Source organism: Epinephelus fuscoguttatus, linkage group LG22 (assembly GCF_011397635.1).
Source record: "Epinephelus fuscoguttatus linkage group LG22, E.fuscoguttatus.final_Chr_v1".
NCBI lineage: Eukaryota > Metazoa > Chordata > Actinopteri > Perciformes > Serranidae > Epinephelus > Epinephelus fuscoguttatus.
In genome coordinates this window covers 11,527,621-11,543,628 of record NC_064773.1, presented here as the reverse complement: position 1 = coordinate 11,543,628, position 16,008 = coordinate 11,527,621, and the positions used below count along the sequence as shown (strand labels likewise).

Sequence of the window (16,008 nt, the reverse complement as noted above, 5' to 3'; positions counted from 1 at the left end):
CAAAACATTGTTTTCTAGTTGGAGCCGCGCCTCGTTTTCAAACTGTATGGTTTGACTAAAATGAACAATGACAGCAATATAGTCCACGATGAGCAGCGCTAGATTGGAGATAGGTTAATTGGTGACTCTAATTGTCCATAGGTGTGAATGGTTGTCTGTCTCTGGTGACCTGTCCAGGGTGTACCCTGCCCAGTGTCAGCTGGGATAGGCCCCAGCCCCCCTGCAACCCCCAAGAGGATAAGCGGTTAGAAAATGGATGGATGGATGGATGGGTGCATCCACTTAATTTTCCGGCAGATTGAGGATATAGCTGAATTTCTTTTCAGCCAGCCCTGCCAAACACAATATTTATTTTTAAGATTAAAAGTTACAGTCAGTTAATTAATTTTATTTGTTACATGTAATCATACATACCATAATTCCAGTGCAGCACCTTTATTTAGAATAACTCATGCATTCAGGTGTGGAACAATGCACTGCACAACTGCAAACTCTGCAAAGACTTATGCAAATGTTACCAACAAACAGCTTCTTCTATTTGATCTTCCAACCACAGGGACGTTATTGTGCTCTTAAGCAATTTGGTAAACATTAAGAGCAAGGGGCGGTGTAGAGTTTATTCCTGCTGTAGACACAGTTTCCAGTGCTCCTGCTTGCATGCAAAATACGTGGCAAAAGACACCATGGGTCACTGAGGATCATATGTGGGCCGAAAGTCAGTCCCTCAGGCTGTTCATTGAAATGTCCTCGTTGTACACTAGCAACAGAGGATCTGAGCTCATAATCCTCTCCAGTCACGAACAATAATGAGGGCCTCTATTTACCAAACGGATGTTTGAGTGAGATTGCTGCAGGCTGCAATGTAACCACTCGGGGCATGTTTGCACCACCAATTTATGTCCACCAAATGTATTTGTTTTTGCCACTGACAGGCTCAGAGTGTGACTCTAAAGACCCTTCAGACATGGTACCTAGACCCAATCTTTCCACTGCAAACAGTACTCTTAGGGCATGTTCATACGGTTCCTTTATATTTCTGAAAACTATCATTTACACGTCACCGTCACCGAGATTTTCAAATCGGCTTCCAAAGTGAAAGTTTTTAAAAATATCCGTTTCTATGGAGACGTGTAAACAGGATAGACGGAGAAAACGATGACGTTGCAACCCAGTTTGCGCGTGCCCATTAGGCGCCCGGGAACCACAACAACAATGGCGGATATATGCTGGGTTGTTTACGTTTTGTTAGCACTTTTGGGGCTACTTACGAGCTTACAAATTAACTTAGCACTGCTGCATCAACATCACCGCTACATTGGCGCACAAAGATGTCTGCTGTGCGCAATAGTAGTAAGTGCATAGCAGCTAACTATGCTACATAAGGTTAAAATGTAGTTTATCATTGTTTTTATCACGAGCGCCAAGAGGAAAACAAATCACTGTGCATGCGCAGAACGTTATTCTATAGTGTTTGACATATGGCGTATCGCCACCTACTGGACTGGCATGCATTTTTGCGTTTTCGTGTAAACAGGGATATCGTTTTCTCAACTGATGTGTAAACCTGGAATTTTTTTATACTAGATAAATAAAAATCTGTTTTTATTTGTATCGTGTCTGTGTAATCAAGGCCTTAAATGTGGCCGGGCTCCTTCATCAGTCTGCACCTTGTTTATCATCCACAGAATGAGGCTGCACGCCGACATTTTCAGAGCAAAATAGAACAGGCTGCAGTGAGAGTCTCTCTGCCCCCCCATCTACTGCTACTTCTGTACCAAAGCATCATTCAACCAGTCCTTCTGTACTGTTCCACATGTTTCTTCACCATGCTCTCTGTCACCAATCGGGCCAAACTGACACGCATCACACACACCGCTTCCAAAATCACTGGTCTTCTCACACCCAACCTCACAGAGTTAAATATCAGGTCCATTACACGCCTTGCAAAATCAATAGAATGGGACACCACACACCCACTCAACCAATACATCATCCCATTACCCTCAGGCTGCAGGTACCAAACACTTAAACTCAGGAAAGCTCGACTCGGGAAGAGCCTGATCCCAGCCATAATAACTGCGCTGAACAAGAGATCCTGTTGACTCAAAGTGTCCACCTTTGAGGATAAAATTACTGCTAATGTGAATGGAGTCTGGTGGGTTTGGTGATGGTGATTTCAGGGCTGTTTCTGGTTAAACCAAAAAGATCTTAGTCTTTAACAAAAAGGTGGATCGCTGTAGGATCCTTTCCATAAAGTTGTCAGACACTTCTAATAATAACTTGAGTGTCAGGAACAAAAACAAGCACTTATGGTGGACGTAAATTGATGAGAACATGTCCTTGATTGTTTACATTGCAGCCTACAGTTGTCTCGCTCAATCCTGGACCAATCTTTAAAATTGTTGCTCCTATTGGTCACTTAGACATAAACACATGGGAAAATAGTGTTGAAAAATGCCAAACTTGCCCTTTAAGAAAGCTTCAGCGGTCTAATGAAGAATCAGACATTTTGGGAAATGCACTTTTGTCACTTTCTGGTGTAGTTAGATGAGAAGCTTGAGATTACTGTCATGTCTGTTCCTTTAATATTAAGCTACTAGTCCATACCCATTGGTAGCTTTGTCACCTTCTACCTATGCCAATCCTCAATGCCTATGTGCAGTTTCACATAGATTAACCACATCAGTGAGTAGAAAAACATGGGACAGACAGAATGACTGACTGACAGAATGACACACTGACAGTTTACGTGATTATGTACAGCATACCGTACCATGACTCAGTCGTACCAAAAATTAGAAAAGCTCCCAAAAACATTTGGCCACAGGGGGAGCCACAGCGACCAATTAGAGTCAAATTTCTCCAGTCACCTTGAGGAGTCCTGTTCTACATATCTACCAAGTTTAGTAAAAATCGATAAGGCAATATTCATTGCCTTATAGAAGCTCAGTTTTAGTAAGTTTTCCAACTTTTGCCAAGAGGGAACTTTAGATATTGGTCCCTAGATTATGTTCACCCAGTTTCATGCAGATCGGTCAAACTTCCCGGGAAGAGATCGATTTTCAGTGTTTTTCAAAAAATTCAAACTGGTGGGAAATCTATATCACTGGAAGTTATGGGTTCTTGAGGCAAATGTGTTCCTCATGAGGAGAGGCATCTCTGTGCAAAGTTTCATGTCTCTACGACATACAGGGCATGAGATATGCCCATTCAAAGTTTGCAATTTCAATCAGTTGCTATAGCGCCCCCCTTTGGCCAATTGATGTAATATTGCTTCATTCGCATCCTCCCATGACCCTCTACCACTGTGCCAAATTTCACATAGATTGACCAAGTCAGTGAGGAGAAAAACGTGGAACAGACACACAGACAGAGTTTTTGTCATTATATAGTAAGACAACAAGACACCGGTTAGCTTAGCATAGCATTAAGACTGGAAACAGGGGGACAGCTAGCCTGACTGTGCAATGCTAACAAAATCTGCATCCCAGCTTCTCTAACTTTTTCCTTTTTTGTTTAATTCACTATTTTGTTTCTGCATCAACAAATAAATTGTGTGAGATGAACCATAGCAGACCAAAATGTTAAACAGTATTTAGCTAATGACATCTGTCTAATCCGCAGCTCAGAGTAATCTTAAAATTGATGTAATATGTCCTGGAGACACAGCGGACAAAATCAAACTTCTTTTAAATTTTATTCATATATATGTACACAATATACAGTGTTTGCACACAATAGGAAAAGGCGGAAGAAGATAATGAGACTTAAAAACAAGGGGAAGATTCACACTGTGTCAATATGGCAGTCAAGCCAACAGAGGTTCATCCCTAATGTAAACACCCCCTGGGGCTGTTAATGATATCTCAACATCCTTAGACCCGAGTCAACACAGCACACCCCATTACTGTTTCATGACCTTTTTACAAAGCATGGTGAAATAATAGCTGGACGTGAAAGTGATGTGATAGCCCAGTGCTGAGAGCATCACTGGAATCACTTTATATGTTTAGTCATTAAAGTAGAAATTAATATGTACAAGCATGTTTTTTAAAAAGTAAAGCTAAAAGCAAACACAAACTGACACATACAGGGGCAACCACGGAGAGGTCAGTGACTTGCAACGCTGGGGTGAAGAGGTTTGACTCGGACAAGACGGGACAGTCCCAGCCGCAGACCCTGACCTGGAGACTTCACGGCTGGACCAGATGACGTGGAGCTTTTACCTACTTGAGCTGCGGAAGAAAAAAAAGGTATAAACATACTGTGAGTGCCTTTATAGGTTTATATTTAAGTATTGCTGCTGGTGTTCACCTGGTGGGTTCCATTTTGGTATTCTGCCGCCTGCTGGGCTCACAGATACTGCAGGTCTTGATGTAGGAACTGTTGAGGACGTAGCAGGCCTCTTGGGGGCAATTTTGGCTGTTGGAGGACTTCTCACTGGAGTGGGAGCTGCTGGGAGACAAAGTAGTTCTCATGATAATGAACATATTAAAGGATAACTTCTGTATTTTACAACCTGGATCCCATTTTCCCCATTGTGTCTAAGTTCATAATGGGAACAACTCTTTTTGAAATTGGTCCAGTACTAAGCCAGAGGGCTTCAATGTAACCACTCTGGGTATTTGTTCACTGTCAACATACGTCCACTAAAAGTGTTTGTTTTTGCCACTGATATGTTCAGATTATTATTAAGTGTCTGACAATATTATGGAAAGGATCCCTACAGTGACTGACCTTTTTGTTAAAGATTAAGTTCCCTTTTGTTTAACCAGTAACAGCCCCGAAACTGCCATCGCCAAGGCCACCAGACTCCATTTAAATAAACAGCAATTTTAGCATATATAGAGTCAGCATATCTTCACATCTAACTGGGGGAATGAGGGGTTTATTTCAACCGAACTAGAGTTGGTGATTGTTGGAACAGTGGAAACCTGAACTGAGACAGCTGTTAGGAGTTTAAAGCCCTTTTTAAACAGGAATTGTGCAAATTTGCAGGAAAGCCCAATCAGTCTTCATTCAGCATTGGCAGTATAAAAACAAAATCGGGGAGTGCAGCAAAATGCCGCCTACCTACTTTTGTTTATACAGAATGCATCTTTTTCGGGGCAATGGGGGGTGTGAGCAAGTAACAAAACGTGTAGCTCAGCGTGTGATGTAAACAGTGGAATGGGAGGGAAGCCGCGGCTGGTCAGTCCTTCAGCGATTCTCTCTTAAGTCGCCCTGTTCTTCACCATCCCTGTCATCTGACGGTTAATGGCCTTTTCGTTTGCGAGGACAAGGAGGGTGCGCAATTCTTTGTCTCCCCAGTTGCTCATCTTTACAGTGTCTGTCAGGTTTGCGTTTCTCTCTTGCTACTAGCTGCTTGTTAATTCCTGCTATCAGCTGTTTCCCGTTTATCCACCGCCAGTGGCTCGCACATGCGGCGTCATCAACAGCTCCTCCCACAAGTCTTCAACAGCCCCTCCCGTGGCAGAAGGCTGCCTGGGTCTTTTTAAACTAAAATGGTTCTGCCAATATGACTGCCCTACGAGGCGGAAAATTGGGCACCTTGAATCAAATCGCCAATCTGGCTCTGTGTGTCTAAACGCTCGCAGCTTGCCGCCAAAACAGCCCAACATTCGCGGAAAAGCTGGCAGTATAAAAGGGGCTTAAGTTTGTCTCTGTTGTCTTTGAATGACGTGTGTTTTGCCATGATAAAATGACTATTTGTTTTAAAAAAAATCTGGTGGGTTTGGCGATGGCAATTTTGGGCTGTGTCTAGTTAAACAAAAAGGATCTTATTCTTTAATAAAAAGGTCGCCACTTTTACACAACCTGTTCTTGGCAGTAATTCCATGGCATTATTCTACCTCACCATTTGTTCTGTATAGAGGTATGATCGTGGAATGGGGGGACAGAGCTGTCTCACCTTAAAGCCAGTGACAGCAGTAGTAACAGTGTTGAACTGACGTCTCTGTAAACAGGAACAGCTGGCAGGACAGGATGGGGCTAATGTTTTGACGACAAGTTATATGTTGCAACCTACCGCCAGGAGATTTAAAAAGCAGATAGCTGCAGTTAGCGGCTAACTCAAGGAAAAATAGCAACTGAAAATTTCCACAAATTAAACACACAATGAGTTCCACAAGGTCCTTACCTTCCGAACAGAAGACGAGATCTGGTAAATGATTATTATTGCCATGTTATGCTACTGTTATTGTTAAGAAAGCCTGCTGACGCGTCTGTTATTTGTAACACTAGAGGCTGACGCTGTGGTATTACACATCACTCCTGTTGAACTCTGGCATGCCATCTAAAAATCAGACACTGGGGCACATGATGGCTGCCTTGTTTGGTGCTGTGTAGAAAAGCATAGCTGGCGGAATGAGGGGTCTTTATTGCTGCAGTAGTGTGGGATCTCTGTGTGAAAGGGCTTCAGAAAAACACTCTTGAGCTTGAGCAGTTTTAGTGGACGTAAATTGACAGTGTGCATGGTTTTTTTTACACTGCAGCCTGTTTTGCGGCTGCAGCCCTCGCACTCACTGCTGGACCAATTTCAAAAATTGTTGTTATCATTAGTCAGTTAGACACAAAAAAGTAAAATGTGTCCAGGTTGAAAGATACTGAAGTTATCCTTTAAGTTACAAATACAGTCAAAAAGCTGAATCTTCTCCGCTGGACTTTAAGAACGTACCTGCTGCCTGTGATTTCGACTTTGACGCTTTTGATGGTTGCTTTTCCTTTTTAGAGGCAGGAGGCAGTTTGGTCTTCTCGTTCTTGGTTACTTTCTCCAACTTTTTTGCTTTGCTGACTTTCCTCACTGTGAATTCCTCATCTTCGCTCTCAGACGCTTCACTGAAATCTTCATCACTTTCTGAATCTGGAAAGGAGTAATTGATATTTTACTGATGCAAGAAAAGAAGTAAACAGGAACTAGATACTCAGGGAGGGGTGACGGGATGATCACCTGGTGTCAGCTTGGGCTTATAGTCTTCATCTTCATCTGTAAACTGTTTCTTCTGCTCCTCAGTGGCTTTAGTGGCGGCCTTTCTCTCCTTGGAACGGGCAGGTGACTCTGATGTGATTTCATCCAGGCCTAAAGAAAACAAAACAGCCACAGAAAGCATTCATACCATTTCTGTCCTTATCAAACAACCAAATTCCGGACAATGTATTTGGCAGGCATGAGCAGGGCTGGGCAATGGTAAGTTATCTTTTCCTGGTTTTACAAACTGTATTACAGTAAAGTGATGCAATTTTCTGAACTTATCAGTATGTTCTGGCTTTCCATTGTTTGCCTTTGCCCACGTCATCATTATATCCACATTACTGGCGGTTATTTACCACAAATCTCACTATGTAAATAGTTTGTGAAAGCATCGATAGTGAACCCTACAATATTTTCGCAATATTGACACAGGTATTTGGTCACACATATTGTGATGTTTCATTTTTTCCATATTGCCCAGCCCTAAGCATGAAACTACATGTGCAATAATAGATGTAGAGTGGACAATAATAAGGGGAAGTTACCCAAAACTGTCAAATCCACACTGCAGTTGGATAGGTGTACAGATGCTGGATCTGTGTTTTCATCTGCCAGAACCTGAACCATGACATCTCCTAGGGAAATTTAACATTATTTTTAAATTGATGATTCTTTAACAATAGACAGCTATACACATGTTTTTAAAGCTAAGTCATACCTTTACTGATGAGAGGCTGGTCCATTATCCCACCTGCATTATTGAGCAAGGACAGTGTAATGGCTGCTTCTAGATCTCTTTCGTACAACTTCACGTCCAATGGTTTTCTGTGGAAAACAGATTCAATGCATAATAAAGCCAGGCATAATCAGAGTGTCTGCAGGTATCAGACTCTTAAATGTAATGTTTGATGTCAAAGACTTTTTTTTTTTAACAAATCCTTTTCTTTTCTTATTCAAGTAGCGCAGGAAGGCAGAAGCAGGTTTCATGTAGGAATGTGGTTATTAGAATGAGTTTGGTTAGTTTCATTTTGCAAACAGGCAAGTGCAAGTATAAAGTAAAAAAAAAATAAAAAATTTAGGTTGAGTGGTAGGTTTAAAGCTTTGTAACAACAGAAATGTGGACTTTCATGCAGAAGAGCTCAACTCATTTTGACAAAATGAAATGAAAAGATATATAAATGAAATAAGATAAAATGTCTAGGGCAATTATTATCTCACAAATTCAAATTTAAGACATTTCAAAGACTTTTTAAACACCCACAGACACCCTGACAATGTGAAGTTGTGTTTAAAATCCTTAACTATTATTTTACTAAAACAAAACAAAACAAAAAAGAAACGTTGGATTAATTTCCTTTTTTGAAAATTTATCCCAAATTCTAAATAAAAATATCAGAATGATATACAAATTTGGCAGATATACGACATCCCTGTATTATGTCTCTCTTTAAAATGAGATCTTTTAACTACGTGCTACTGTTTATCTACCAGAGCGAGGGGAGAGGGCACACTGAGCTTTTAATCCATACCAAACATTGTTGAACAAAAAAGTCACACTTATCCCTGAGTTTATATTAGAGAATATGTTGTTCTTTGTTGGCAGCAATAGTGTTGCATGACTTATCTTGGCACTGACTTGTTTTTATAGCCAACAGATGGCTCTTATCCCCACTGCATCTCTTTCTGCATTGGTGGTGATGAAATCATAACAGACACATCACTATATTTACTTAGAAGCACCCACTTTAAACAGCTTCTTCCCTGTTAATTCAACTCAGCAGCTGTGTCAATATGGAGAGTCTGGCTATTTGTTGTAACATTAGAGCTGACTATAGACATCTTCACATTGTAGACTGGTATTTGTGCATTTTACTTTTCATATGTAAAACTGGCAACAGCAGACTGATTTTGTTGTACCATAATCATTGAGCATTTGCTCTTTTCCGCTCATTCTGACTCTGTACAAATCTCCACCATTTTAATCATCTCATTGTGTACATGATGCACATAATGTCATGTTATCTTGTCCACTACCGTACCTGTTCTTCTGGCTCAGGGTGGATTGTGAGTTGGACTCCTGACTGGAGGACTTGCTTGATGATTTCTTGTGCTCCTGTTTCACACTCTCCCTGGGCTTTTTGCTGGGTGGAGCCTTCACGCAGGCAAAATCCTCATCTGTCACAACACGAGGACAGAACATGCAGAGATGTCGGTGGTGAGAGAACACTGAGTCTATTACTGTATGTCTGTTAGTATCAGTGGATCCCAAGTGGTGGGTCGTGGGTCCTTTCTGAGTGGACCACAAGTGACTCGCAAATGTGTTTGTAATTAACACACCATATTTTGAATCTCTGGCACAGAGCTTTTATTTTCAAGTGCCGTTTCCTGCTGTAGAGTGAGTGACTAACAGAGAGCTACCTGACAGAGACCGCAAACTTGCTCAACAACATGGCCAAACACAAGTATGACACTAAAGAGAAATCTGGACCCTGTGGCTGGACCAGCTGGGAACCAGTGGTGTAAATGTTTACCTCTTCAAATCTATGGGCATCTCAAGTTTCCTGCAAATGAGCTGTAACTACTGGCACCATTTAAAAAAGGTGTTGCAGACTGGTTACAGTGACTAAACACACAAGATAGTAATAATGTGCTGACAACACCTAGTATTGCTAATATTACAGACTAATGTGAAGCCATAGTGTCTGTTTGATTGCTTGCCTGGTCAATATTGCTCAAACCAACCTGTAAGTGTGTGAGTTTCATCTACAAGACTTGTAGCTGCTCCCAGATGCAAATGAAAACATGGCAAATTTCAGCAGACTAATCATAAATAATACAACACCTACCTGTGCAGCTATTTTTAGTGTAGGGAGATTTCAGTGTTTTTAAAGTAACTGCAGGAACACAGCTTTATAGGAAGCATAAATTGATTTTAAGGGCCAAAACTTCTCACCATCATTAAAGTCGTTTGCCTCAGAGTAACTCACAACCTTTGTCTTCCTGCGTGTCAACAGAAAACAACGTGTTAGCAACACAGACATTCAACAAGCATTAACAACATGAGGCAAAATGACCACAAATAAAGACTTAAACGTGGTTTACAAACCTTGATGGTCGGTCCATTGCTTGTTAAGTTAAGAGCTTTATATTAAGCCAACGTTAGACTAACTGTTACGTGAACACGAGCTAATGTTTGCTAGCTGTAGAAGCTAACTTTGTATTAGTTTCGATTGCTAACATACGTCCGGTCACTCACCGAGTGGAATGTGTCTATTACAGTCAATTAAACTGTTAACAACGATATCTAGATAAGTTAAAGTTAGTTTTGTTACGCAACAGTCGACTAGAGCGTTTCTGTTTTGCTTTTGACCAGCCCGCCTGAACCGAGGGGAAGTGACGTATTGTTGATCAATTTCACAAACATCGGAAGCAGATTCGTTTATTAAGAAAAAGAAAAAAGTCATCTTTATGCCTCTTCTAAAAATAAGGCTCACGTATAAATGGTAAGCAGTAGATGATTTGGTGTTCAAAAAGTATAATTACTGAAGCAACACTTGTTTTATATTTTTCTGAAAAATAAAATGTGTCGAATCGGCTTCTCTCAAATACCCTGGCGTTCCTCCTAGCTTACATAGATGAGTGGACGGGGGGGCTAAATCAAACGGATGAAAAGCTGAGCTCAGTCCGTGTCAGTAATTTTGTGTTTTTGGACATTGGATAAGTGTCGAAGAAATTATAACATGTGTAAGTATAAGGGGACTTAATACTCATTGTGTCGTAATTATAATATCATTCATGTTGCTGTGTTGTGGCTGTGAACAGCTAACGGGGCTAGCTTAAGTTAAATGTACAAAAACCCCAACAGTGAAACTGTCAGTTAAGTTAATGTTACAACTGCTCATATTGACATAGGTGATAGGGAAAGATGAAAGTAACAACATTAGGAAAAGGTGTTTGCTGATGAATTAAAATAACCCAGAGTGTTTGCAGCTAAAACAATTTTAATGTGCCCTCAAACAATTCAACAATGCAAACAGATACAATTACTTTGATTGTTACAGCATAAGAACAATTCAGAACACACACACACACACACACACACACACACACAAGTTAAAAAAGGCTGCACCTTATAATTATTTTAATCTAATCTAATATACATCACATTTTTACATATCTTTACCCCCTCACTGTTTTATGTTGCCTTATGCCTGCCGTTTGAAAGCACCTTGAAATGGTTGATTTCAATACGTTTAATCCAAATAAACGGTTTATAAAGTTACTCAATACTTATCCTTAATAGTTTGGTGTTAAAGAGTATGAGAGTATTGAAAAATGCCCATCACAATTGTTTATTTTGCCCAAACAACAGTTAAAAAACCCCACACTAATCAGCTCGCTGTCATATCAGAAATACTAAAACAGGTAATCTGCTATCCTTTAGATATTTTTGCGAGAAAATAAATGATTACTTGATTATCAAAACTGTTGCACATAGATTTTATGTTGGACAACTAACTAATCAACTCAGGTTCAACTCAAGAAACTTGATATCTGCGTAGCAGGTGACACCCTGGTTTTCTAGAAGAGTTTGCCTGATTGCAGCTTACTTTATACAAGAGCCTGACTGATCAGTTTTAGCTTACTACTGATGTATTTATAAGGGCTCATATTGTGGCTGATAAGTAACAAGAAAACGCAGTCATAAAATGCCAACTGTACTTAAAGTTTTAGGCTATTTAGAAACAGTGGTTTCATTACACAGTTTGTCCAGCAGAGAGCACACAAGTTTGTTTTCCACCAGTAGAACTCAGTATACACTTTGGTCACAATTCTTTAAAACTCAGATTTAAGGTATCTTTATCAATGAGTATAAATGTTTGTTTATGGTATAACAAACATACACCAGCAGCTATTTAGCACTATTTAACTGTCAAATGTCAACATCAGTATCTGCTGTAAGAATCCAGTTTTGTTTAGGTGCTAACTTAGCTTTGATTACACATATCAAACAACAATCAGCCTTTTTAGATCCCAGCATTCATTCCAGTAAGTTAATGGTGAGGACAACATATGCTACCTGCCACCTGGTGTCTCTGTGCTTCCTGTTATTTTGAGTAAATATTTCCTCCTGCCAGTTAAAAAAGGGGACATTATGAGACAGTGCATGCCAAAAAAAAAGTAGTTACTCATCCCACACCTACAGCACCGGACTGCCAAACCCAAATTGAGTGAAGCAGGAGTGAACATGTAGGTGTTTGGGGGATGAATAAATAAACACTTCTTACTTAAAAATGTGTTTGGAGACTTAAAAAAGGAAATAATTAATATTTATTATTCAAGCTATGCAGTTTATTCAGGGGCAAAATAGTTTATTAAGGATGTACATGGCAGACACGCAGTGTATTAACTGTCAAAATTATATTTAAAATTAGTGTTATACATGGAAATACATCTTTCTGATCAGTTTTATAGACTGAAAACAAACTACTGCATGTCACATTTTACTCATCTAATCATGAATATATTTTAAAGGTCCAGTGTGTAAGATTTAGGTGGATTTAGTGGCATTTAGTGAGGACTGCAGATTGCAATTAGGGATGCACGATAATGGATTTTTCGCCGACATCAGATACGCCAATATATAACAACTCATTTAGCTGATACCTATTGATATATCCACTTTATCCTCACCGGATTTTAGTGGTCATCAAGTCCTTTTTATGGTGGTATTGATATTGTATTATATATTGGAGCAAGCTGGGTTTTCTTGCAAAGAAGAAGGTAACAGAGAGATAAACCCTGAACCAGGGACTGCTCTTTATTTAACAGTACCTCACCCTCTTGACTGACTTTCTTTTGCCCACACAGACAGGAGGTCACTAACCACCTGCACAACTTAACTTATGGTCCAATATGTCACAACGTTAACCGTAACCCATTACAACTATTGTGGAATGCATGAACAGTATTCACCACATAATAGGTAACACATCCCCAAATCCCAAATGGATCTCTTACAGACTCGTTGACTCAAGCCCTAAGCCCTCACAGACCTAGGACAAATTCAACCAAATGGGAAATGGGACACCACTTCCCCTCATGTGAATGTGCAAAACCAAGGGGAAGGGCCAAGACAAGTCTAAGGGGAAGAAATGGAATTGGTCGGAGGTCTGTAAGGGCTTAGGGCTTGAGTCAACGAGTCTATAAGGGATCTATTTGGGATTGAGTGCTTTAAAACACACTGTCTCATGCATGCTGGAAAACTCCCCCATTTAGCCCCCAACACGCCACTATATATGCTCTTATCGTGATGGCCTACTAGCAGATGGAGGCATGAAATACAGAGCTTTTCAATGTAGGCCTTATTCATTCATTGTGCAAAATAAGAAAAAGCATGTTGGAAAATTCTCATAGCATTTTGAAGCCAATATCGGCCGATACTGATAACGTGCCGATATTATCGTGCATCCCTAACTGCAAACAGCTGAAACTTCTCCTGCTTAGAATTCATTCATTGTTTATTGTTCAGGAGGTTTCTAGCGTGAGCGGTACTATCCTGAGACATCTCTTCCTCTCCAAAGCAAATGGACTATGGGATTAAAGCCGGAGAAAACATTTCACGTTACAAATTAGTGTTTCTCTGATGCTGTTTGGCATGTCGGAGACGAGCCGTTAGCCCAGAACCCGCTCATGTGTGCTCATGTGTGCTCATGTTTTTTCTCTTTTAACTTAAGATCCAGACGTTCAAATTACCCACAGAGGTCTCCTCATCTCAAAAACAAACAGACTGGGTGATTTAAAGCCGTAAAGACACCAAAAAAGTAGTTTCACATAACAAAATCTGTGTTTTCCAGTGCTCTTGTCACAGATTGGCTGCTCATTACGGTGGCGAAAGCAAAAATTTGAATGTCCCTGTCTAGAGCCAGTGTTTGGTTTGTCCATTCTTGGCTGCTCTTGGCTACACTAAAGAAAACATACTTATTATATTATAATCAATTTCTGCCAATGTATCTCCCTAAATCGTACACACTGGACCTTTAAATGAACCACACGAAGTTAATAATGAAAATTCACTCAAGTGTTAACTGTCTGTTTCTCCATTCGCAGGCCATGGCAGTATGATTTATGCCAGCAGTCCAGCAGATGGCAGCCTGATGCTTCATGGCGTCAGATCACAGAGGTACAGACTCTGACCTGCTGATTGACATGAACATGACATGTCCTCAGCCGCCCATTCGCCCACTCTCAGGGCGGAAGCAATCCCAGCTCCCTCTGAAGTGCAGTGAAAGGGAAATCGCTCCGCTTTAACTGCATGTCTAAGAGAGCAGCCGCCGTCCCCAAGGGTTGTCATTTTCAAGTTTGTGAGTGGGTGGCTGTCGGCTGCGGTTTGTCACACACTGGACCTGGACGGAGACGTTCAGGGGTGTGATGGTCCGTGTCTTCGGACCCAGACAAGGGAGGAAGACATGCAGCCATGGGGCCAAAGGGCCCTGTGGTCACACATTCCTAAACTCCTCCAGTGCTGCCTACAGCCATGACCAAAATATCAGATCCAGTCATGCAAACACTGTGGTCACAGCATCACGCTTCCATTCACACATATAGATGTTTACATTGTGCTCCAGACAGTATTGTTGCCTTCAGGTGACTTATTAACCACCACAGAAGTCATAAACAAAAGGTAACCATGAGGTGACGATCCTGTTTATCTGGCATGTCTCCATATGTGCATCTCTTTTTAACTCAGCACAGGAAATGATTTAGATTTATGTAGCTAGAGTGAAAATTGCGCCGCCTCCACTCTTGTGCTGTATGTTCCCAAACAAAGACACGTGGAGAACAGAATGAAAACAAATATATGATCCACTTAACTAAAAGTATATATAACCTCCTAGTTTAAGACTCTGGTAGAAGATTCAAACTGGAAATTGTCTGGAGTTAAATATATTTAGGCATGTGATGTTAAATGTTTAAAATAAGTGAAGTGCTTTTTGTACATTTACTTCACATACATTTGTCCTCAGTCTTTGGGAGCCTCACATGGCCAAAGTAAGAAAACAGTGAGGCACCTTAATTTCTGTTGGGACTGAGAGCTTATTTTAAAACTTAATTCTACTCAATAGTCTCTTTATTTCTTTTATCTTATATTACTGGAGTTGGGTTTGCCTTTTTTATTCTTATACAGGTAGCTAGGTACAAATGACATACATTTTACAAGAGTTAAGTAGCCCTTAGATCATCATATAATGAGCAATAAAACATAAAATGGACTTTGTCTTCAATCTCACCTAAATCACTTAAGAAACCGTTAAAGGGACAGTTCACCCCAAAATTAAAAAATACATATTTTTCCTTTTACCTGCAGTGCTATTGATCAGTTTAGATTGTTTTGGTGTGAGCTGCTGAGTGTTGGAGATATAGGCCGTAGAGATGTCTGCCTTCTCTTGAATATAATTGAACTAGATGGCACTCGGCTTGTGGTGCTCAAAGCACAAAAAAACTCAACAGCAATGTCTCTTTCTGGAAATCATAAACCGGTTACTCAATATAATCCACAGACCTTGTTGTGAGCAGTTTCATACAGGAACTATTTCTTCCAAAGAACACCCGCCATCGCAGAAGGAGGTGTACATCTACTGCCAACTTACCTAGCACCACTGTGCTGGCTAACGTTACAGCTCAGCCGAGGAGGGCACCATTAATGTTCACATCTCCCGCTGTCGTGCACATGAAAATGAAAAAGAACTACAAATGTGGAGTTAAAAAGAAACTAGTCCATACCCACTGGTAACTTTGTCACCTTCTACCTATGCCAATCCTCAATGCCTATGTGCAGTTTCACATAGATTGACCACGTCAGTGAGTAGAAAAACGTGGGACAGACAGAATGACTGACTGACAGAATGACGCACTGACAGTTTCTGTGATTATGTACAGCATACCATACCATGACTTAGAAAATTTTTTAGAAAAAAAACCCAACATTCAGCCACAGGGGGAGCCACAGCGATCGGTCGCATTTGAGCCATTTTTAA

The 16,008-nt window shown here is 40.5% G+C and overlaps 2 protein-coding genes across 3 annotated transcripts in view; one reads left to right on the top strand and one right to left on the bottom strand.

The window, feature by feature from the left end:
• Positions 1 to 3,718: 3,718 nt before the first annotated feature.
• rad51ap1 (RAD51 associated protein 1) lies at positions 3,719 to 10,353 on the bottom strand. Of its 2 annotated transcripts, none has more exons than XM_049566495.1 (9): positions 10,077 to 10,353; positions 9,924 to 9,970; positions 9,010 to 9,145; positions 7,689 to 7,795; positions 7,516 to 7,605; positions 6,950 to 7,078; positions 6,677 to 6,862; positions 4,315 to 4,455; positions 3,719 to 4,235 (listed from the first exon to the last, which is right to left on the bottom strand). In XM_049566495.1, the coding sequence occupies exons 1-9, from the start codon at positions 10,091 to 10,093 to the stop codon at positions 4,111 to 4,113; spliced, it is 978 nt and encodes a 325-aa protein (XP_049422452.1). In that variant the 5' UTR covers positions 10,094 to 10,353; the 3' UTR covers positions 3,719 to 4,110. The 2 variants fall into 2 exon arrangements, with proteins under 2 accessions (XP_049422452.1, XP_049422453.1); XM_049566496.1 differs by having other exon boundaries at positions 4,315 to 4,452.
• Positions 10,354 to 10,590: 237 nt separating this feature from the next.
• The window catches only part of LOC125882684 (fibroblast growth factor 6-like), a 34,877-nt gene continuing 29,459 nt past the window's right edge, over positions 10,591 to 16,008 (top strand). Inside the window, exons 1-2 of the mRNA XM_049566509.1 lie at positions 10,591 to 10,714; positions 14,081 to 14,153. Of these exons, the coding sequence (XP_049422466.1) occupies positions 14,135 to 14,153 (19 nt within the window). The 5' untranslated portion in view covers positions 10,591 to 10,714; positions 14,081 to 14,134. The remainder of the gene's footprint in view (positions 10,715 to 14,080; positions 14,154 to 16,008) is intronic.